The 25,067-nt window shown below is 39.7% G+C and overlaps 1 protein-coding gene across 1 annotated transcript in view; it reads right to left on the bottom strand.

Annotated features, from left to right (window-relative positions):
* Positions 1–25,067, bottom strand: part of DCC (DCC netrin 1 receptor) — a 978,992-nt gene that overhangs the window by 237,396 nt on the left and 716,529 nt on the right. Inside the window, 1 exon segment of the mRNA XM_075066875.1 lies at positions 21,851–21,900. Within this exon segment, the coding sequence (XP_074922976.1) occupies positions 21,851–21,900 (50 nt within the window).

Below are 25,067 nucleotides of genomic sequence, written 5' to 3'. Positions count from 1 at the left end.
CGATGGTAGCCTTGGACCATGGACACAAGCAATCGATTTTGTGATCGCATTGTGGACGCGCAAAACCGATTTTATAACATCGGTTTCGTAATATCGGTTTAAACTACTTCGAAATAATCGTGCAGTGTAGACGTAGCCTAAGTCTCTACCAGCAGCACTGAAGTCTAAAGAAATGCTTTGACTAACAAATTAAAACTAAACAAACAAACTTTAACTAATGTATGTAAGATGGAAAAGTGACCACAGAATGCATTCTTGCTTAGAACCCAAAGCAGCGTTACGAGTATAAACATACATCTTTTCTTTAAAGAATAGGAGATGAAATAGTGATAAAATATACTGGGTGAAAAACACTTCCTCTGTTTAGAGCCTAAGTAGTCAGCTCTAAACATAAGAAGTGTGAATGCCCTAGGGAAGATCAAATCTTCCTGTTTAGATTCTTAAATTACATCCATTATTGTAGTATTTGAGTGTCTGGAAATCCACCCCATATGTGAAGCCTAAGCCTGGGGCTGCAGTGCAGTCCTCCATGACTGCTACTTCAGCCTGTAGGCTAAATTAGCAGCCATAGTCCCTTTGTAACACATATGGGTGTTGGGACCACATGTGGCCTTCTACTGTCCTGTTCCCTCTAACAGTGCTGGCTTAGGCAAAACTAGCTTGGAGACCATAGGGAATGCCCCACAGCCTATAACCTCCCCATGAAATTCCAGTGTGAAGCATAAGTGTTATATATGACTTTGTAGTACAGGTAAATTTCACCCACAGCAGTCCATTCAGTTGGGCAACCCACTGAAGACTGACAGAGAACAGCATTTGGCTCATATTGTATAGGGAAGGATTAAATGCACTGAGCAAAATGATTAGTAGGTTGGATGACTGGAGGGCTCATTGGCTTGGTAATGAGCTACAGAGTTTGTCTTCTATCCCATCCCTCAAATCCAGCTTAATTTGGTAATGTTCAAATGTAACTACTGTCTAACAGCTGATCAGTTGCCCAGAGGAAGTGAATTGGGTGTTTCGATCTGCACCCAATGGACAGGTATCCAGAGCGCGCGCACACAAAAATACTGCCACAATTAACACTTTTCTGGTAGTCTGAGAGCTCAAGAATGGGATGGGCATGGAGACTAAACTATTCTGTAGGTCCTAGAGGTGGTCACTACCGATCAGGACTGACGCGCTCTGGCAGGATGTGTGAGGAGGCTACTGGCAGAGTGTCTGAGCAAGCTGAAGGACCTTCAATCTGACTCTTTTCCCCAGTACTAAACAATTGGCTTTTAAAAAGATTCTATAATAAAACTAAAACCATGTCTCAGGGCACAGAAACCTAAGAACAATAAACCCATTTATTTTTTTCAGCTGCAAAATGAAAAGTTTGAAGAACTCTAAATATTGTAATGCCATGGAGAATGGATGGGTGATACGTTCTATTTTTCTCATCTGATTTTTATGCATGAATATTTTTATTTTCTTGCTGAACATATTCTCTCTAATTTATTTCCAGAGATGGGGCTGTTAGCTTTTGTAAATTCAAAGATTTCTTCAGGCAGTTTGAAGACAAGTCTTTTTCCAAGAACTCATCAGGCTTGCTAAATATTGCAGGTTACAGTGTATTCCAACAGTACTTGAGATTAGACTTAAACAAAACAAAATCCTTGTAGTTTCTTGTATAGTTCAGCAGAAAGAATTTGGAAGAAAAATATATTAGAGCTTGCAATAGTTAGCTCACTCTTCTCTGAATTCTGAAGGTAGGGTTTTTCAACCATGACGTTTACAAAAAAACAACAAATAAACATGTTGCAGTTGTTCTCTGCATAACAAGCAGTCTTAGACGATCATATGAATTTTTGTATTGTGTTCCAACAATGTCATTACAAGTGTTTATTCAGCATCAAGTACAGCAGGGCCCTGATCCCGATTGAGCTATCTGTTTACTACTGCAATACAAACAATTCTTTTTTTGGGAGGGGGGGAGGGAGAAGGAGAGGTTGGAAAATAATTTTATAAGTAGTGAACAAATCTCCAATTAAGATCAGTATCTACTGAAGCATGTTAATAGCCACCAAGGACTCCATAAATATGTACTATGTTTCAATATGATCTCTGGTTGTAATAATTCTAATCAAAGAGTTGGCTGACTTTGTATCAGTTGAAAACTCTTTATATCTTCTTGTCAATGAGAACATTTTCCTTTTCAATTCAAATTTGATCCTTTGCCACATTTTACAATAACAATGAGCTCAGGCAATTTTTTTTTCAGGCTGTACATTTATTTTTTATTCTTGAAATTGCTGTATAGAGACATCATCTCCATCATGGTTTCCCAGCTCAAAGACTTCAACTCATTTAAAGTTTTCCTTAGCCGCAGCCACTTTTGAGAGGCAACTGATTCCACTTCAGTGTTCATGTAACTCCTTCACCTCATTTCCAACAGAGCTTCCAAGCAAAGTCTTGTGTCAGAGGACCCAATCCAGCACCCACATAAATCAGTGGGAATATTTCCATTGCCTTTAACAGGAGTTACATCAGGACAATATGAAACTCAGAATTCAACCTATCCCTAAACCAGAAGTGCCTCTTCCTCCATAGCACTACACCATTTTTTAACCAATGTGACTGTACCGAATTTCAGAATAACAATCGACTAACACTGAGGAGTATCAGGCCCCAATGTGGTTCATAGGGTTAAATCCTCTAAAATATAAATTAGCACATATGGCCTGATCTAAAGCCTATTGAAATTAACAGCAAGGCACCCTCTGACTTCAGAGGTCTCCACAGCTTGTTTGTTTGTATCCTGTGTCATACAGAGCCTCTTACGGGGCTCAATCCATAACCCATTGAAATCAATTTGAGTCTAAATACGTCAGTACATTATTAGATCAAACCCTAATCTTTCGTGGTTCATGTGTAACCATAATATAACTGGAAATATTTGGAGAGGTGAGATAGTGACTATAAAGGCCTGCTGAATAATATCATAATGAATAATTTCCACAGCAGTTAAAAAGTTAATGAATAAAAGTACTTTGACAGAAAAGTGATAAGCAGGCAGTTGTAAATTCCTTGAGTGCTTCTGGAGTACATTCAAAAAACTAAGGACCTATAGCACTGCACAAATACCCTACAGAATTCAGAGGTGGAGTAGCAACACACAAGTCCTTCCAAATGGGTAAGAGTGATACTGAGTGTAGCGCCTGTTCATAAATGTAGCAAAGGGGTGACGCAATGCTGTAGGAAAGTCAGCAAAATTTAGTGAAAAATATAATTCGATGCTTAGAAAGAATCTTTAGAGTAAGTTTGAGGAGTCAGATGACCAAATCCATTAAAAGAGATGGCTATGTTGTGCATAGTGCAGTTAAATGCCTGGGAATGCAAAGCAGGCTTTGAGACGGTGGACACCAAAGACTAAAAAGCAAAAAAAAGTACCCTGATGTATGTCTGGGGAGCCTTCAGTGCCTTTAAATGACCAAAATAAATAAGCACAACCTTGAAAAGCCTGCTTAGTAAATAGAAACATAGCATAATTAATGTATTTCCTGCAGGAAGATACAAAAATATAGTAAATAATTTATTAAAAGAATATACCTGATTTAATGCGCTCCCAAGGGGTGTCCCAACTGTGACATGTTTACCCCTGGGGGTACATGACCTTGCTGTTCCAATTCATTCACTTCCCAACAATTTTTAAGAAGGTGATAATTGAAACAATGAAGTGTGGGAACTGCTGAATGGCAGCACAGCAGCTTTCCCTCTGCTGGTTTACCTCCCACGTAATCTTATCATTTTCTTCCTTTTTCCCCTTTCCAGACCCATTGTCTTCCAAGCAATAGCTGGCTGAATTATGGAACTTGCCAGTTTTATTCACTAGTGCAAAATGGGGAAGGCCCCTGTTCAAGGCTTGAGAGTTTCAGTTACTATGTGAATTTCAGATTTAGTAGGAAGTCACCACTGACTTGCCCAAGGAAAATGTGGCAGGTCAAATGCATTTTTCCCCTTTTGCAAACAATGACGAAAAAGGAAATAGTGGAGTGTAAGAGTAACCCACTGTTCGCTGTGTGTTACATGCCCCGCACACCCATGCCTAACCCCTTAAAGCTGACAGCTAAGGGATTTGGCTCTTTAGCTCAAACTCATGTCTCATGCTTTTAGCTTTGGAGAGCCTGGTGGTGACCTTACAACAGTGGAGCTTCTCTGAGGTCTGAATTTCTGGGGACCTCAGATGGTTGTATCAAGATTTCGCTGTCCAAGAGAAATATGAAAGCTGTTGTTCAGTGGAACTCATCCCTCTCTGTGCTGAGCCACAGAATATATGAATTTAATACAGCGGGGAAAGCCTCATCTTTTCTAGCACACAGTTGCTAATGATCTTCCAAGGGTTCATTATCTGCAACACTAAGGTTTATGGGACAATTTGTCTCCTAAGCTTATGCAATTGAGTTTCCCAATTTCTGCTGCAATATATGGAAGGGAGTAGTCACCTTCAAAGAATGCTCTTTATTGGGAAGGTGACCAGATAAGGGAGAAGTAGCCATGCAGGTCTCAGTCAAGGTTTAGAGAACGCAACAGAGGAGTCCACCAGGTAACAAGAGTATGGAGTCAGAGGAAGCCAGCTCCCTTGAAAACGAAAATAGATAAGAAGAAGGATCTCAAGCTTGGGCAGAGGGGCAACTGCAGGAAATAACTATGTCAAGAAGGAGTGGGCATTCTCTTAGAAGCATTGTTTCTTTGTAGAAGTCTTGGGCCTAATTCCCCATGGCCCTGCATCTTGTGGAGTAATTTACACCTGTGCAAAGCGTAAAATACTTTTACTAAAACAGTCACTTACCCTGGTTTAAAATACTACCTGCTAAGAGCTTTCCATTTATTTACATCAAAGGCAGCATTCTGAACTGACTTTGCACATTTCTTAAGGAAGACATTACGCTCAAGGCAGTGGACAATCAGGTTCCTTACATCCAAGAAAATCAACAAGAGGCTGATTTGCTGCCAGATATTGCCAATGGGCCCAAGAGGACTCAGTTCACAGACAACTTAAGAACAGAACCCTCCAAGATTCTAATAGTTCTGTCCGCGACAAGTTAGGAACAGCTGTGGGCTCTGTGCCCATTTCTGATGCCAGCACACGGAACCTTTGGAACTGGAAATTACACAATACATCAGCTACATGATTATTCTTTGCTGTTACATAACTGGCACTGAAAAGTATTCTGTGGCTATTTTCCAAGGCATAAATGTCTTGACTAGCTCGGAGACTGATTTTGATTAAGAGGGTGGTTTATTCTCAGTCTTGACTACAGGTTTATTATCTAAATGAAATATAATTTTTTATCCTTCAGACTTGACCCCCAAGTTGCACCTCTATACAAGACAGAAAAAATGGAGAATATATAATCTCTTGTAATACCCGGTTTGCCACAGACTGTTGATTGCTCTGCAGTGCACCATGATTCTCAGCAAAGGAGAGGACAAAAGAGGAAATTAGACAAAATAAAACTACCTCTCCATTTCCAAATGTTTGCCTATTTCTAGAACCAAATCTGAATGAAACATTTTTGAAAGTTCTGAGATATTTTGCTGACTCATTTTTAATATTTGTTTTCCTTTTTGTGCCTCTGAACTAACTTCTGCTCTGAATGAAAACAGAAAGTAATGGAATGCTCACAAAAAACATCTTTTGGGAAGGTTTGCAGGCAAGTTTTGCAAAGACAAGAAGTTGAACTATCTCTGGCATTCAAATTTTGCCTCAGATAAAAGGCAGTGTAGTCTGGTGGTTAGTGACAGGAAGTTGGAGTCAATACCACAGGGTTGTTTTTCCCCAACTCTGCCTCTTGATCATTGTGTAACCTCAGGGAACCAAGCAACCTCTGTGCCTCAATTTACTAATAGTAGTACTCAGCTTTGTAACAATGCTTTGAGATCCTTGGGTTTGATGCATTGTATTACTATGATCCAAACCTAAAGGAGAGCTCCTAATCTTTCATCACTATAATGAATTCCAAAATCCCGGATTATTACATGTAGCTCACGCAAATAAGTACATCCACTTGGACTGAAACACTCTGTATTTCTTATTTTTAAAGGAGATCCTCTGAACCACCAAACATAGGTGTTACGTTAGATGAGTGACTTAAAATAGAGAGATTTTGGCAATGTCTCTGATCACTTCTTTACAAACTACCTTTTCCAAAGCCTGCACAAGTGTAACAGATGCCTTCAGCATAAAATCTCGATGATTCAAGATATCCAAGAAGAAATTTCAGAGGCTATTGTACAACTATAAACTCAAGATCCATTTAGAAGAGTTAGTATAATCATCATCATCTATCTTCTGTTAATAAGATGCTTACATATTGATAATTCTTTTAGATGGTACAATGCTTTCTAGTTGGATCTATAAATGCAATATACGGATATAGTGTACTCTCCTTATAAACAATTTGAATCGAAACTGCCCATTTGAAGGATATTCAGAAGCCTATGGGCAAGGAATTACCAAAATAATATTAGACATCGAACCACATACCTAACAATTCAAAGTCCTTGGGAGAAACTGGCAGTTGTCAAAACATTAATTCAATATTTTTTGAATGTTGATGCTGAGCTGCCTAATGATACAGCACTCAGTTATAGTTAGAGGAAGCAATTATCTGATATGCCTTCCAGATACGAAACACGACAGATTTAACATGTATTTTTCCATACTCCCTTTTTGGCACCAGGCCATTGGCAAAACAGTTAAAATTTGGACAAGAGAAATGGTATTTCTAAGCTCAATATATTAAATGTTCTTGTTAAAAATACTTCAATCTTCATTCGATGCGTTATATAATTAAACTACTTGACTTTTTAGTTAAATTGTACCATAACCTTGGAGGACATGTGTGCACAGGTGACAGTGAGGTACTAACTAAATAGATTTAGAAAATACACTTAAAACCTAAAACTAAAGCTGAATAAACTAAACCTATATAAATAGTTACAAAACCCATTAACAGATTCAGAACAAAATATTTGAAACACAATATAATAATGCCATCCCACTACTGAAAATTTTTCAGTGGGATAAGCACAAAGAATATTTACCAGGAACATGACCCACAAATGGTTTTAGTTTCGTGGAAAGTGTATAATTAAAACCGAGAAACAAAAGATATGTTGACTTACAGACTATCAGCAAATTTCTCCTTTTTAAAGGTTAAGCTCAATGTTCATTGCTGTTCTTCCCCATAAGTAATAGGTTTAAAGGTTAAAGAGCTTCTGCATTGTGGTCCTCTTCATAAGCAATATATTTAAATGTTAAACACACATCCTAGAGGTCTCCTCTCTAAATAGTGGTGACAATCATTGTTTTCACTTTTTTGTTTTTTAAAATATTCACTTGACTATTTTACAATATATTTCCTTTTTGCCCCTGGATCTCATTAAAGTTTATTTATGTCATCATGGGTCAAAAACCTGCTGAATATTTTGACTATTTGCAAAAACTATTTCTTTTTCTTTAAACCCTGATTGTTCTTCATTCTGCAAGACTGGAGAAAACATTTTATCATTCCTTCAGTCTCAGTTTTTAAAAAAGCAGCTCACCTTTAGAACTTGTTTCTACTAAGAATATTACTTTGCATTTATGTAGCTCTTCTAAACTTGTCAGTGTTTTAGAAACATCAGTTAATTAAATGAGTCAGGCACACACCAAAGCAAATACTGTGCTATGATCCAGCATACCTACCTACCTACTCTAACATTGCTACATCTTTTGATGTAAATACACTATATTGTAGAAAGCACAGGAGAACATTTTCATCTGGGGTGACTGAAGCTAATCACTTAAATTGCTGACTTGCTTTTCAACAATAAAGAGCTCCTACAAGTTTCCACAGATTTGAGCCCAGCCTTAGACAAACCCTTCTACTGGAGAAATAGTTCATATAGGCAAAACAGATACCAGTTACAAAATAAGCTATACTGGCAAAGGAACTTCCCCCCCCCCTTTCCTCCCCCAGTTTTATTATATTTACACTGGCACTTTTGCTGGCATAGCTACGTTGGTTAGGAGTGTGATTTTTTTTTACATTCCTAACCAACATAGCTGTCCCACCAGACCTCGACTTGACCATCTGCAAAATGGGGGTTACCGCTCCTTAGGGTAGCTATTTGACAATGGTGATGTGACTGAATTCTAATTAATTCCTGATCCTAAGCACCCTCCGCTCCCTCTGAAGTCAATGTATGTGAAGGGCAGTCAGCATCTGGCAGGTTCAGGCCTTCATAGCTGGTCAGTGCTTTGTGATCCTCACATGAAATAAGTGTGTAGTGTAAGTGCAAGGAATTATCATAACTGCTTAATGCTCTACTGCAGTGGTCCCCAAACTTTTTCAATCATGCCTTCGCTTACCTAGTCAATGCTCCTCCCCTACCCCCAGGAGCTGGGGCGGGGAGCGGAGAGGATCAGGACAGGGGAGGGTGAGCCGCACTTGGGACAGGGCAGGGGAGCCACTGGTATCTCTCCCACTGGAGTTGTTCCTGAGTGCTCCTCAAGGGTCCAGCAGCTGCTGCTGCTCTTCTCACCCCGTGGTGGTAGAGGCCAGTTACTGCAGATAACTGGACTTTTAGTGTGTGAGCAGCTGGGACTGGTGCTGGAGCAGAACTGGGGACAGAGCAGGGCTGGGTGGCACTCTCTCCCCACCCCTCTGGGGGCTGATCTGGGCCCACCATGCTCTCCCCAGATGTTCCTCTGCACCCCCATAAGGGAGCACACCCCACACTTTGGGGACCACTGCTCTACTGGGAGGTGTTTAGATACTACAGTGATGAGCTCAGTGTAAGAACCAAAATAGAATATAAAAGAATAGCATAGAACCTGCCCCACTGCCTGGGTTCGGCTATCCTTGTAGAAGTTAGTGGTGGAGGTGCACATGCTACTTCTGGTCCAACATCAGCTCGCAGAATGTATGCAGATGGCCAGAGGGGAGGAACAAGTATGATATATGCAGATTCAGGACAAGGACATGACACCCCCTACCCCCAATCATGGTAACCAGTAGAATACAATGCTGAACCACCATAAGCAATTCCTTGGTGCTTTAAGTGGAGTTAAAACAGACTGTGTGGCCTAATATGTCAATATTGTAAGAATGGTCTGGGATGTATTTACATGATATTTTAATACAGATTTCATAGGAAAGTAATTTTAAACAGTTGAACTAAATGTGTTATGACAGACCCGTTGATCCCTTTACTCTGCTACAGTCTATAATTTCCCTTCAGTACAGAGCAGTCGCCAGACCCAGATGCCAAGTAATGAAAAAAATATTTTTTCCACTGGCAACATTTGGCTCCTCTGCCTTTCATGTCTGTCACATTGTATCCCACAGCGTGGCTTCTGATGTCTACGTTTATCTAAGTAGCAGAAATTAATTCCAGGAGCAAAACCAGAAACAGAGAAAAAGCGCAGTAGCATTTTAGAGATACAGTGTTTAAAAATGGTGACAGTTACAGTTGCATGGAAATGATATGAACAAAGGGAAGGCACTGGCTTGGAGGACAAGAATTCCATGCAAAGTGGGTGGCGTGGAAACAAAGACGTATGTGAAAGAAGCAGGTTCATGGTGCATCAAGGCTGGCATCAATGGTGAAGCAACATGAACTTACTGTGCATTAGGACCATGGGTCCTATTTCCAGGTTTGTCACTCATTGTGATGATGGGAAAGTCCTCTAACCCTTCTGTAAAAGGGGGATACCAATACCACTCACCAATTTCTGAGCAGTGTTGTGAGGTTTAAATTAATATTTGTTATTATTTATACAAAATAACCGTGGTGGCCGGTGCTTTACAAAGGAGCTACCCACATGAATAAATAGCTCTCAGGGTTGATACAAGCTGCAGAATTGGCTTTTAAATTAGACAAAGGAGTAGAAAGGGAAAGTTTGGTTCCCAGCCTGATATTTCTGAACTATCTGTACTGTAGGTTTTTGTTTGTTTGTGTAATAATGCCCATCACCCTAAGGGCTCTTTTTCATGACAAAATGTTACCATGACTGAACATGGTTAAAAATGAAGTTAGCAGACATGATGCTGACTACAATTTGTCCTTCCCTAGGTTGATCAAAGTCAAACTCAACCATGTGCCAGACAACCATGATGGAACCCTTACATCCTCAGGTTTAATCATGATTAGCTGGCACACTGCTGAATGTGATTTGCTCAGGTCTACCCTGACTACAAAGTCATGGTCAAAATCATATTAACTAACTTGATTCTTGATAATTATGTTCAAACACATGAACATTTTGCACTTTTGACCAGCTCTCAGAGTCATATAAGTGGGAGACAAATCATGAAGCCACAAATATACAGCTGGTGGTGAAAGTAAAGTAATTTACTAAAGGCAGTGGACCTGATTCTCCACTATTTTGCTCCTTATGTAACCATTTAAACTTTTGCAAACTAAGGACGAAGTGACTGTAAGATGCTATCACCAGTTTATGGAGATATTTCAGATTTGGTAGCATTTCATTTCGACTTTGCCCAAGGTGTAAATGACCGCACCAGGCACAAAGCAGGGGAAAGTAGGAGTCATTGAGTCTTAAGTGTTATAATTATTACTACTGTGAAGTAAAAGAGACTATTCAATAGTGTTGCAAATAAAACATTCAAAAGGGTATTCCATTATCATCATCTGTTTTTGCCAGTCATGTTTAGCCATTGTCTCCATTGGCATGGCTGCAACAAGAATCTTATGCTTGTCTTAATTTAAATTGCTGAGGATGATCATATTGAAGAACATTCTTTTGAACTTTTCATATACAGTTAAACAATGCGTATCTTTTCTCATTGTATTAACTGTGAGAGTTTTATTTGGGGTAACATTCTGCAAACAGTACTTGACAGAGTACTTATTACCATAAGTAACCCCTGGTGAAGTCACATTATGCCTTGGTGATAAATCATTGATGGATCATTTGTGGTCTTACTGTTGTAAATACTTCACCCGAAGCGTGGCTGGGTCTGATTCTGCTCTAAGTTACATCAGTATAAAACTAGCATAACATTGACTTCAGTGGAGTTTCTTCTGATTTACATCAGAATAAGAGAAGAATCAGACCTGTTACCTTTTATCTCATCTTTGATTAGGAGGTATTATTACATTGCCGGTTCTAAGACCCTTAACTCTATTGTGCAGTGCCTTACTTCACAAGCAGTCCCATTCAGTTAGTGCAACAACTTGTGGATGATAATTATTAATAGTAATATTGTAGAGACTAGGAAACCCAGTCACACGCCAGGACTCCCACTGTGCTAGGTGCTGTACAACCAGACAACAAAAAGACAACCTCTGCCCCAAAGACCTTACAATCCAAGTAAAATCAAGAGACAACAGATGGATACAGACAGACTGTGGGAGAGTAAAAGGGAAAAATGAGACAATACTGGTGGTGAGCGTAATATGCAGTGGCCTCAGCACACCAGCTTTTTGTCAATTTTTTTTGTAGATATCACAGCAAAGGAGAATTTTAAGGAGAGATTTGAAAGAGAAGAATGGGAAACATGCCTGTATGTTTGCTGTACAAATCCTTGATGTTCCTTTCATACAGGTCTTTTAAAGTACCACACAGAAAATGTAGACATTGAAATATAATACAACTACTACATACTTTAGTGGCTTTAAAACTGCCAATATACTAACAGGCATCAAAGTTTCTGTGCATCAGAGAAAAATGCAAAGCCTGTACTGTATTAAAAAAAGCTCCATTATAACAAAAATCAAAACAGACAAACAAAAATCAGACCAAACAATCTCCCCTCACAGAGAAGGGCTGTGATGAGAGTAAAGTCCTTTCCATTTAAAAACAAAATTGGAAAAATATCAACTTAATGGCTATTGCCTCTCAGCTAAAATAGCAGCTGATCTGTCAAAGAAATCAGACTGGAATTCTGAAGTGTTTAGATCCAAGACAAGTCTCTTTCTCTCTGCAAAAGAAGAATTTTTTATAGTTTTTACCCAGAGCTAGAGTTATGTAAAGAATTTCACACATATACTCTCCCACAAAAATAACTAAACACAGTTTTATACGAAGTAACTTGCTTTTAAATTAACTTTCTTGGCACATGGCACATTTGTGTAGGTGGCTCATCCCAGGGCCACCCAGAGGATTCAGGGGGCCTGGGGCAAAGCAATTTCAGGGGCTCCTTCCATAAAAAAAATTGCAGTACTATACAATACTATATTCTCGGGGGGGGCCCTGAGGGGCCTGGCACAAATTGCCCCACTTGCTCCGCACCCACAGGTGGCCCTAGGAAAAATAAACCTTCTGCATCTTGGCACAAACCCAGTTTTGAGAAAACTTCTTGACAAGGTATCACTAGTTCTCAGCATCAGCTAGTGCTAAAAGGCACTAAAGCTCATTAAAAAGGTTAGACAAATATTTTCCATCAAAACTTTTTCTGGATCGAAAGCTAGGGGTTTTTAAAAAGCAGAAAAAAATCACAGACATCTGCTTTCCTTCAAAATTTGTTGTTTGTGTTTTTTTTTAATTGAAAAGCTGAAATTAGTCTGCCAAAACCTGAATATGGTTTGGGGTTTCAGAAGTGTGTGGCCAAATATTTGCTGCTTGCTGTGTTTGATTGTTTAAAGAAACAATAAAAAAATTCTGCTTAAAAAAAAATCCAAAACTTTTGAACCACCTCAGCTTGTGACCAAACGCCTGAGCCCATCCAGTCAGAGATTTTTCCAGGTTTCTGATACTCTGCTGGCTTCCTTGACTCATATCTGTCTCCATAACTTTGGGTTCATTTAGGTTAGAACATAAGAACAGCCATACTGGGTCAAACCAAAGGTCCAATCAGGTTTCTCTCCCCCTTCTCCCCCCTCACCCAGAGGCAGTACAGATTCAAGCACCGTGAATCTAATACAAAGAGGAAATTTACCTTTCCCTCCCACCAAGTCCTTGGGGAATACAGACTCAATACCTTAGCATTAACCAGGAGTAAAAAATCAACTAGGTCTTTAAAAAAGAAAGTTTTAATAAAAGACAAAAAGAGTAAAAATAATCTCTGTAAATTTAAGATGAAATATTACAGGGTCTTTCAGCTTATAGAAAATGGATAAACAGCCTTATCCAGAAAAAATACAATTTAAAATATTTCCAGCAAACTACACATCTGCAAATACAGAAAAACAATGTAAAAGCCTATATTGTCTTTCTACCTTTGCACTTACAAATTGGAAACAGAAAATTAGAGCCTGGAGATTCGTGTGGTCACTCTCAGAGCCCAGAGAGACAACAGAACAAGAACAAAGGACCCACACCCAAACTTCCCTCCACCCAGATTTGAAAGTATCTTGTTTCCTGATTGGTCCTCTGGTCAGGTGTTGTTTGTTAACCCTTTCCAGGTGAAAGAGACATTAACCCTTAGCTATCTGTTTATGACACCAGTATAAAAGTTTGAGAACCACTGAATTAACTCCTCTGGAGCCCCAGGGAATGCAGGGGAGGAGGGGTGTCCGTTGGTAGGGTTGGGAAGGATATTGCTCTTCTCATGTGATCCCTTTCCCAGTAGCTAATTTTCAATGAAGCTATCATCCCCTGACATGAATCTCCCTATGGCACTGAAATTAAATATAGACTATAATTTGAGAAATGAAAGGGATGGTAGCCCTAATGGAAAAGCTAACAGCTCAGCTCTTCTGCAAGCCTCAACCTGCTGAATGAGCTTTAGGGTAGGGAAGGCTGTGCCTCCCAAACAGCCTGTCCCTGCACCCTATCTGACCCCTACCCACTTCCTGTCCCCTGACTGCCTCCCCCCTCAGAATTCCAAACCCATCCTGCTCCTTGTCTCCTCACCGTTCCCCAGAGGCCACCCCTAACCAACATCCTGGGACCCCACCCCTGCTCCCTGTCCCGACTGCCCCGACCCCTATCCATCCCCCTGCTGAGCCCTGACAAGACCCCGCAGAACGCCTACAATCCAACTCCCCCATTCCCTGTCCCCTGACTGCCCCCCCAACCTCTGCCCCCTGACTATCCCCAGGACTCCCTGCCCCTTAGCCAACCCCGCCAGCCCTGGCCCCTTACCCCCGGTTCCCCCCTCACCTGGAGTCTAACCCATCCAGGAGCGTCCCTCAACAGTTGCAGCTTGGCTCCTTCAGGACCCAGAGCTCCACTCCGCTCAGAGTCGCGTGATAAGGGGGCGGGGCTGCAAGCTTCTCGCTGAGCGGATGGAACTCAGGTGCCACTGGAACTCGTAGCCTCGCTCCCTTACCGTGCGGGTCTGAGTGGGACGGAGCCCAGGGGCCCCGCCGGAGACACGCTGCAGTGCTGTTGTGGAGCCCAAGGCAAATAGCTCCACTTGCCCCCCACCCCCGGGCAGCCCTGGCTCATCCTGCTGAAGTTGTATTATGAATTCCACAGGTTTTGTTTTCTTCCAAGATTTCCAATTTTGTCAGCAAATATGAAAAAGCACAGAGTTGTATATAACTTTATGGTCAAACACTGTTCTGGGATGCATGCTAGCTCCCACTGACTAATGAAAGAGGTGCCATCCCCAGCTCTGAGAGCTGAATTTGAGCCCATGTAGAAGTTAAACTGAATGGAAATACACACACAAATACTAATAATGCTTATTTTTTTGTAACGCTGGGATACCACAATGGAACACTCATTAGTAGAAAAAGAAGATCTGGAACAGTCAAGTATTATGTGTAAAGAAGTTATAAAATAAAATTTCATGATAAGATAGACTTTTGGCCACTTAGAAATACGGGCAGTTGTGATTACTGCTACTGATTGGCTATGAATTGCCACACACAGCTCATCTAGTCTCCGATAAGACATTCAATGATTTTTGTTACTCTGATTTCTGATAATCCTCAGCCACTTGCTTATCTCACCCCCCTGTAATATCTTGTATTTTCGATTGAAAACTCTTTAGGGGCAGGGACTGTTTTTTACTGGTCAATACCTAGCAAAATTGAACCCTGATCTGACTGAGGCCTCTAGGCACAACTACAATATAAAAGTTAATAAAAATAATGATACTCCAAAAATCTTCTATGTAATTAAATTCTTACATCTCCCACCACTGAGGAAAAATATTATGAAGCCAAAAATCTTATTAAACTCAGCATGAAGTTTAAACAGGTATGGGAAGTGTTGGAGCAGGTTATTGTATTAGACAAGGTTGCATTATGAGGCATAGTTGCCCTGTGCAATATTTAAATACAATTTGGGAACTGGGCTAGAATAAAGTTCAGCTAGTTTTTTTTTATTTAATCAATTTGTGAAGTGGAAGTGTTTAACTGAACTAATTCTCAGTGACTACTGTCAGGTTAGAAGAAAAGAAAGAATGATCGGGACAAAAGCAGACAGAGCGTAGAAGTGTTATATTTTAGATCATTGCAAAACCGAAGAGATAAGACAAAAACATTACAAACCTCATACAGACTTTCACTAGACTGGTAAATAATGTAAAGTTTAATGTGAAATTGAGAATTAAATTATGTCTTGGCAGCAAATGCCACGAGAATCATATTTCTTAGCTATAAACAAAGGCATTTTAAACACAGTCCATGAAGCCAGTTCTTCTGCTTGATTAACTTTGTTTCTCTAGATTTAGTGAATTTACTTTTCTTTTTACTGTATTAAGACTGTTCTTCAAAAAACAACCCACATTTAGAAATCTATTATAGTTTTTCAAACAGTGGTCATGTGTAAATATATATATCTACCAATGTACTTTCTATAGGTTGAGGGCTTTAATGATGGACAAACAGGAAATGTTTCAGAAATTCACTTTGGGACCAATTCACTTTGGGACCAATAAGCACACTCTTCGAATCAATTTTTTTGAATGGCTTGCTCGTGAGCGGTGCCATATTGATAGCTCCAGGAAACAGAAATTCCCTATTAACAGAAGAACACTTCAGGGACTATCTATAGAATATTTCCCACACTTCCCTGCCAACGTGCCTCAGCCTTGACATAGTGGGAGGGTAGTTCAGATTCCATATCCAGCATTCAATCCTTTGCCTCCAGTGTCTTCAGATTGCCAAAATGTGTGCACATTACCAACCATTTGGTTCTGTGATATCAAAACTTGACCACCATGAAAAAAACGAAGATACATTTGTTTTGCATGGGCTATAGCACAGCAGTCCTGCAGGCCATGATTCAGCAAAGCACATAAGCATGTGCATAAATCCATCCCCATTTAACAGAGCATTTAAATATGTACTTAACGAACTATATTTTAACATTCCGTTGCAGTTTTATGCTAGAATGCTTTGTGAATCAGAACTACAGCAGCACCTTCTGATTATGACAGATACAGAAAACCTAGAGATAAAAGGCTCTACTCTTTAGCAATAGAAATATAAATTTTCTATTATAATAAATATAAAATAAATATTATTACTATATGAACAAACAAAAAGAACTTTAAAATGGACTTAGTCTGTCCCCATTGCTGTGCAGCATTATTTCCTACAGCATATTTTCCTATTTTTTTAAATGTTTTAACACTGAATGATCACTACATAAGGTCATTACAGATTACCAGCTGCTCTGTGACATAGGTGTCTTGAGAATAAGTCAAAGACACACACAAAGATTAGGAATAAGATATTTCTATACACCATTGCCCTTGGGTACTACATACAGGAGGGTTTAAAAAAGTAGAGGGTAGCACTTTTTTAAAATACACATTTGCATTCAAGATAACAAGAGATGGAAAATGCAGATCAGCGTAAGTGAAATTTAAGTTCATAATTAACATGAGATTGTAGAAGTGTTTCCAAAGCAATAAATTCATCCTTATTAATGAGCTGTTGATTTAAATTGTGGCTTAAGTGTCACTGGTGGAAAAGGAAATGTCTGAAGGGCATGTTCCACGAGACCACCTGTAAATACAGATTTCACATATAGACACTTTTTTCACTTTAATTGACAAAGTATGTGTGTACATTTCTTTTAACGCCCTGAAGTGTCAACTTGAGGGTCTAAATGGACTTCCTATTGCAATGAGTTACCAAAGAAAAAATTATGTTGCTTCAATAAAACAGGGAAAAAGAACCTCTCAAACACACAGCATAATAAAATAGTACATTGCTAACATAATAAAATGCTAACAGAATTAATACCAAACATACAAAATATCAAATGTTGGAGACAGTATTAAGCACCTTCAACAAAGGGTATGACTACACTGCAATCAGAGGCGTGAATGCAGCACACATATATCTGAACTAGCTTTGATCTAACTAGATCGAATAACAACAACGTAAGTGAAGAAGCAGTAAGCGAAGAGGGGTGGCAGCACAGGCTTTATAAGTCCACAAGAGACCCTGGGTATGAACCCATGTGACCAAAATAGCTTCACTGCTATTTTTAATTGACCTAGCTAGCTCAAAGCTAGCTCAGGTACGTCTACAAATGCTGCAATCACACCTCTGAATGAAGTGTAGACAAACCCTAAAGGCCTGTCTACACAACAAGTTACTGTGTGGCAAGCTGGTGCACAGTAACTGGCCATGTAGACAAGTCCTTAGTGATCTCTTGGATTTAACTGATATTTGTGCCATTGTGAAGGAAAAGATGACAAGAAATATATTCATAAAATTAGCAAGACAGGACATAGGAACAGTGGAAGCCATCTGTGTTGAACATAATTTCCTGGTGAGAGTTTTCCCCAAAGGCAAGTTTGCCTCTCTGTTTTCTAAGTGATTGCTTCCTTTGGTGATCATTTATGATTTGAGATTACCTTTCAATTGTTCACCTCAGCTGCACTGGCAGTGCTGTTGGCTGAATCTCAAATGAAAAAAATCACTACTGTTTTACAGACCGCTTTCTCCCCTTGCCTCCACCATTTTTTTTCTGCATTGAATTAACTCTGTTGCTCAGTGACAACCTTAAAATATCTGAACAAGAGATGGGTTTTGTAAAATTGATCAGTGATTTTATTCACTTTCTGTGGGTCTGCTTTGTCTTAGTAAACTAGCATGGCTTCTTATTGCGATTTCTGTTGGAGCATGTAACAGTGATTGTTTTTATGAGATCATAAGTGGTTGGCATCAGATGGTATTAATGCAGCTGCCTCAGAAGGATTCTCCAGATCCGCTGGCCAGACACCATCAGTAACATCCACCTCTTGGAGAGGACCCGTCAACTTCCAGTAGAGGAAGAAATCAGAAGGAGAAGGTGGGGTTGGATAGGACATACACTACGCAAGGAGCCAACTAACATCACCAGACAGGCACTGCGGTGGAACCCCCAAGGCAAGCGGAAAAGAGGCCGTCCAAGAAACACCTGGCAACGCGACCTTCAGGCTGGTAGCAAAAAGATGGGCTATACCTGGAACCAGCTAGAGCGAATGGCCCAGGATAGAGGACTCTGGAGATCTGTGATTGGCAGCCCATACCCCGATTGGGGTGACGGGCGTGAGTGAGTGAATGAAGATCTATTCATTTCCTGAAGGTTAAGTTTAATTCAGTCTAATATGTGCTAACATCTCATGTCCACACTGAAAGGATAAGATTAAAGAACATCCATTAGGAGATGGCTGAAATTCTGAATTTCTGTCCTGAAGGAAATTCCATGATTTCAAAATGAGTATCATCTCCAACCACTTAGTAATAGCGAAATGTCAAATTTTTTCATGGAACAAACTATTCCAAATATTCCAGTATTTCCTTTTGACCTTATCCAAACATTTGGATTCAATAAGATGGAAAAGTTCCATTTCCACTTTATTATTTTGACATCTATGTTATTTTCATATAATATAAAAGTTGAAACAATAAAATCCAAGTCAACCTTACCAAACCAAAACATTTACATTTTATTAAAATGAAACATTTGATAATATCCAGAAAAAAATAGACAAAAATTAATGTTCCCGTTAAATGTTTCAATTTTATCCGATCAGTAATTTTTTGATGGGAAACTGTTCTGCTGGCAAATTTTTGACCAGCTCTGGCTCCTCATGTGCTGTGGAATTTCATACCACTAGGACAAAACTCATCTGTTCAGGTGACAGAGTTTTTCTGAAAGGCTGTTTCCAGACTGTGGAACAAACTCTAACAGGAACTTAGAACCGTCACAACATGACACTCCTCTGCTCAAAGTGCAAGACACACTTCTTTGACCTGCTTTTCTAATATAATCACAGGGCAGCAGATAATGCATATTTATTAGGGCTGTCGATTAATCGCAGTTAACTCACACTATTAATTCAAAAAAATTAATCACCATTAAAAAAAACTAATTGTGATTAATCACAGTTTAAATCACACTGTTAAACCAATAGAATACCAATTAAAATCTGTTAAATATTTTGGATTTTTTCTACATTTTCATATTTATTCTGTGTTGTAATTGAAATAAAAGTGTATATTATTTTTAATTTTAAATTAATAGTGATTATTTTAAATTAATTTTTAAATTTTAATTAATTTTGTTAATTGCTTGACAGCCTTAATATTTATTTAAGAGACGAAGACAACTCCAAAGCACTAGACTACACACACAATTTCCCCGTGGGGGTATGAGAAAGAAATGAACCTCACATGACAGATGTTAGACTCATCACTTACTGCTCTAGTGGAAAGTACTCAGCTACTATGGTAATGAAGGTAGTACAAGAATCTATTCAGAATAGAATGCTTACTTACATTTACAACCAGATATTTGTATTGCACACTGTGACAGCGCTCATTTCCACTGTACGCTCCCTCATGGCCCACCAGGCACTACTCACAGTGCTTCAGGGTCAGGTGCCACCTTTCGTGATATCCAATGCAGTGGTGTATAGACCTTCTGGCTAATGCATTCTTCTGTCCCCACCCCTTCGAGAGTATTAATATCCACAAATAAAAGACAAACCAAGAAACCAAAACAGGGTCATCCAAAGAGTATTTGCCAGGACCCTACCCTATTTAGGTCCTGTCTTCAAACAACCAGTCCTTTGGTCAGCCTCTCAGGCCTTGTCATTCCATCCACCAGGAGGCTCGTACTACAACAAGCTGTCTCAGTTTCCTGGTTGTAACCAGGCTTCTCTCCTAGATAGAGAAGCAGAGCTCTGCTCTCCTTCCTGGACAGCCCCCAACTCAACTTGCTCTTCTCATTTTAATTCCTATCTCCACACCTGACATCTGCTGCAGGTGTAGCAGGGCAGGGCTAATTGGGTCCACAGGTCCTCATTAACCTCCTCCTTGCCAGTGTGGGTCATATATGCCTTATCACACACGATGATTTTTTAAATTAATTTTATTTCTTTCAGAAGCAATTTCTAGCACATCTATCCAAAAATCTTTACATTGCTTTCAGCAGTTTAGCTGTTTATATCATTTAGATAAACTAGCTTAGCTAAAATTGGTTGCTTATGACTGAATTGGAACATATTTTTTCAATCTGCTAATTTTCAAGAACCACTGTCTTATGTACAGAAATATTTGTGCCCAGAAAGTGTGCATGTGTATGTGCACAGAGGTAACTGTGCACAAAGGCACTGCTACACCAAGGAAGTCAACACAAGTTTTTCCACTGACTTCAAGGAGAACAGAATTGAACTCAAAGCATGCATTTTCTTATGAAAAATAGGTACTTATGAATTCTGGTAGCCCTCGTACACACACAATTACACTATGTGGTCCACGTTTCCAGCTGGTACAAATTGGTATAGCTCTAATGAAGTCTGAGCTACACTGTCTGTTTCCGACTGGAAAAAATCTAGCCGAAATTTGTGAGCACAGGTGTTAAATAGGTATGCCCTCCTTGCATCCACATATTCTACTGGCAAACCATAAACATCACAGAAAAAATTAACTGTGTATTGAAAAGCTAAGGGGACACTAATAAATAGCTATTTACATTTTCATTTTTTTTAAAATGGGAGTCAACTATGTGTTTTTGTTGTTGGGATAGAATGAACAGAGCATAAGACAGGGAATTAGGTAGTTCTGTTGAATGGCCCTTGGAAAATCACTTAACAGTTTCTTTGTCTGTAAAATATTAATAATTACCCTACTTTGTTAAAAGCTTTGAAATTTACAGAGTAATAACAATAATACTTAGCACATTAGCTCTAAAGACTCGATTGTAAAGAAGTCTAGGATTTATTCCTCGCTTTGCGACAGATTTATCGGTCATGTCTTCCAGCCTCTCTGTGCCTCAGCTCACCCAGCTGTAAAATGTGAACTTCTAAGTTACAGGATTGTTGTGAAACTTGTTTTGTGATACAGAGAGTACTATTTGTAAATAAGGAGTTTCATTCTATGCTTTGAGGAGAGAGGCCAAGTCACATTCTTCAGGAGGATAGAACTTTTCATGGCTTCCAGCACAAACTGAACTCGTTTACTAGTGATAGGGAAACTCTTTTGTATGCAGGAGAGTCAGCACTGTGTCGTAAACACCAGACTGCAAAATCAAGCGCTACAAGAATGATGCCTCATTAAAAGCATTGGAAGGAGCAATCCTCTCTTTGTTTGTTAGAATCAACAACAAGATTACAAAGTCTCATTCATCAGCAATTAATACACATTCTCATCTAGATTGTTACTGTAAGAAAGTTGTTGTCTTAATTAAAACAGCTCAGGTGGACACTTTGGCCTGTGGAAAGGAAAGAAATATAATGCCCACCAAAACAACTGTCACAAAAGAGAAACAGGGATTTAAAATGGCCAGTTCAACTAATAAGGAAGGATAAAGAGATGAAAAAAATAAAGCATTGTGTGGATTTTAGAACATTTTCTCTTATGTAAAATATACACATAACTAGGGCATGTATATACAGGATGTACCAAATATATATATATGAACTCTGACAATGAGATGAACATATTGCAGACTTACCCTTGAATTAACCACTTCCAAGGAGACATTCTGAGGCATTGCACTTGGTACTAAAAGGGGAGAAAAAATTGGAAATATGTAATTAGTAGAAGAGTCATAAAAGGCTATGTCTAATCTCTCTCTTACTGGAAAGAACTGAGTATGTCTTTCCCACATACTTTACAATCTGATCATAAATGTGGAGTTAATTCAGGTGGCACTTCAGAGGTCCCCTAGAAATATAAAAAATAAATGCCTCTATTTGTTTCTTCTCATTTTTGGTAGACCTATTAGGCTACGTCTTCACTACCCGCCGTATCGGCGAGCAGCAATCGATTGCTCGGGGATCGATATATTGCGTCTCATCTAGATGCGATATATTGATCCCCGGACGTGCTTATATCGATTCTGGAACTCCACAAACCGGAACGGAGTTGCAGAATTGACAGGGGGAGCCGCGGACATCGATCCCGCGCCGTGAGGACGGTAAGTAATTCGATCTTAGATACTTCGACTTCAGCTACGTTATTCACGTAGCTGAAGTTGCGTATCTAAGATCGATTTTCCCCCATAGTGTAGACCAGCCCTTAGTGAGCCCCTTAAACAGTTAGTCAATAGATTTTTCTGCAGTGATACCATATAGTTGATTTCAGTTACTTGTTTAATTCAGTTGATGTTTAGACCAAGATCTTTCAGGTAATCGCTCTGCTGAGCACCAGGTTATTAAAATACATGCATTTCAGAATTCACACTGTATTAAGATGCTATCCTAATTGGTACTAGTTCTGAAGAGCTCCCAAAAAATAAATGAATTTGAAGTCTTTTTCTGATATTAGTCAAAAATTATTTTAAAATATACCATCTTGCTCTAACGGTATGTCTATACTACCTGCCAGATCGGCAAGTAGTGTTCAGTGTATTAGGGATCGATTTATCGTGTCTTGTCTAGACACAATAAATCGATCCGCTAATTGACGCCTGTACTCCACCTTGGCAGGAGGAGTATGCAGAGTCAACGGGGGAGCCGCGGCAGTTAACTCGCCGTCGTGAGGATGGCCACGTAAGTTGAAGTAAGATACTTCGATTTCAGCTATGCAAATAGCACAGCTGAAGTGGCGTATCTTAGTTCGAACCCCCTTGATAGTGTAGCCCCGGCCTTAGTAATATATGTAACTGGAGAGACACCCATTTACTAATTTCACTATTAATTTTATTATGTCTGCACTAGTAAACATACTTCAGTTGTTAAATGCAACTAATGCTTATTAAGCACCTCATCTTACAAGCTGCTGAGCACCTTCTTTCCATCTGCTGATACCCTGGGCTCCCTCAAAACAGAATCATCAGACCCCCAGAAGAGCAGGCCTTTAATATGAAGAAATAACTGACTCAAGTTCCTGTTTAGTTAAAATCAGAATTTCTTTAAAACATAAAATCTATTTTGATTAAACACCCCCAAAGTAAAGCTTTTGTTCATCTAGGACTCATTTCTGCCATCCTCACCCACATTGAGTGATGCCATTGATATCAATGGAATAGTATTGGGGCTTCACCATAAAGGTGGCAGAATAGGTCCTTATTAACTAAATATTTACAGGACTGACAATTGTCTCCTTCATGCCTGTATATCTCAGCAGATTTGATTTACAGATCTGGCTCTGGGAGGAGGTTTTCACATATATTTTCTCCTAGGACACAGCCAATGTTCAACCAATAGCTTAACAAATGGTATCTTCAGACATAAATTCTTGGTTTGTGGTGCCTTTGCACATTTTGTCGTTTACTGTCACACATAGATCTAGACCCATAATTCCCTCTCACTTGAGTATACAAAGAGAGTTCTGGATCACATGGTAAGCTGGGCTCCCTTAAATTTGAACACACATATTAATACAGCTAAATAATACATATAGAAGCCGAGACTGTATGTCACACATACAGAAGGCCGGCGGGGACTGTATTTTCATAGAAATTTAGAGATGAAGGAGATCTTGAGAAGTCATCAAGTCCAATCCCCTGCACTGGACCAAATAAACCTTGACCATCCCTGATGTTTGTCCACCCTGCATGGGCAGTAGATAATAGAGGCTGGGTGAGGGTAAGCTTTCACAAACCTCTGCTAATGCTCCTTGTCACAGCCCCGGGGTCGGACCGTGGTGGGACTCAGAGCTCCTCTGGGTGGCCCAGGCTCAGGCTGTCCTGCCTGGCCAGGGCATGGGACTCCTCTGGGCACTGGCGGGCTGGCTGAGATTCTTGGCTGCTCTACGTGCTGGTGGGCCTGCCAGGGCTTGCGGCTTTTCTGGGTTCCAGCTGGTATTAGGGGCTGCGCTGACAGGCCAGATAGTAAGAGCGGGGAGGACCGAAGGGACAGAGTAGGAGGCAAAACCTTGGCCAGAAGGGGCAGAACAGGGTGGGGCCTCAGTCAGAAGAGGTGGGGCAGGGGGCTAACCTCCCTGAACAGGGAGTGCATGTGCCACTGATGCCACCCTGTTCTTAAAAACCTTCAATGATGGCTGTGCCATAACCTCCGCTGGCATCCAGAGCTTAACTACTCTTTTAGTTAGAAAGTTGTTCCTGACATCTAACCAAAATCTCCCTTGATGCAGATTAAGCCTGTTACTTCTTGTCCTACCTACAGAAGATATGGAGAACAATTCTTCATAGCAGTCCTTAACTTTTGAAGACTGTTTTTAAAAAAAAAAGTGACTCAGCAAAGAACTTAGGGACCACAGTGAATAATCGTCTGAAGATGAGCTCACAGTGTAATGTTGTCACTAACAGACCAAATATGATCCTTGGATGTATAAGAAGTAAATGTTTATTAGGAGAAGAGAGCTGTTAATACTATCATATATGATATTAGTGAAACCATTAGTAGAATACTGTGTCCATTTGCATTGTCCACAATTTAAAATGGTGTTGACGATTTTGAAAAAGGTCAGAACAGAGCTACAAAAATGATTTGAGGTCTGGAAAACCTGCCTTACAGTGAGAGACTAAAGAAGCTCAGTCTATTTAGCTTAAACAAACAAAAAAAAAAATTAAAAGGATTCATAGATTCATAGACTCTAGGACTGGAAGGGATCTCGACAGGTCATTGAGTCCAGTCCCCTGCCCTCATGGCAGGACCAAATACTGTCTAGGCCATCCCTGATAGACATTTATCTAACCTACTCTTAAATATCTCCAGAGATGGAGATTCCACAACCTCCCTAGGCAATTTATTCCGGTGTTTAAC

Source organism: Chelonoidis abingdonii, chromosome 6 (genome assembly GCF_003597395.2).
Source record: "Chelonoidis abingdonii isolate Lonesome George chromosome 6, CheloAbing_2.0, whole genome shotgun sequence".
NCBI lineage: Eukaryota > Metazoa > Chordata > Testudines > Testudinidae > Chelonoidis > Chelonoidis abingdonii.
Note: the sequence above shows the minus strand (reverse complement) of the source record. Positions and strands in the feature narration are given on the sequence as shown.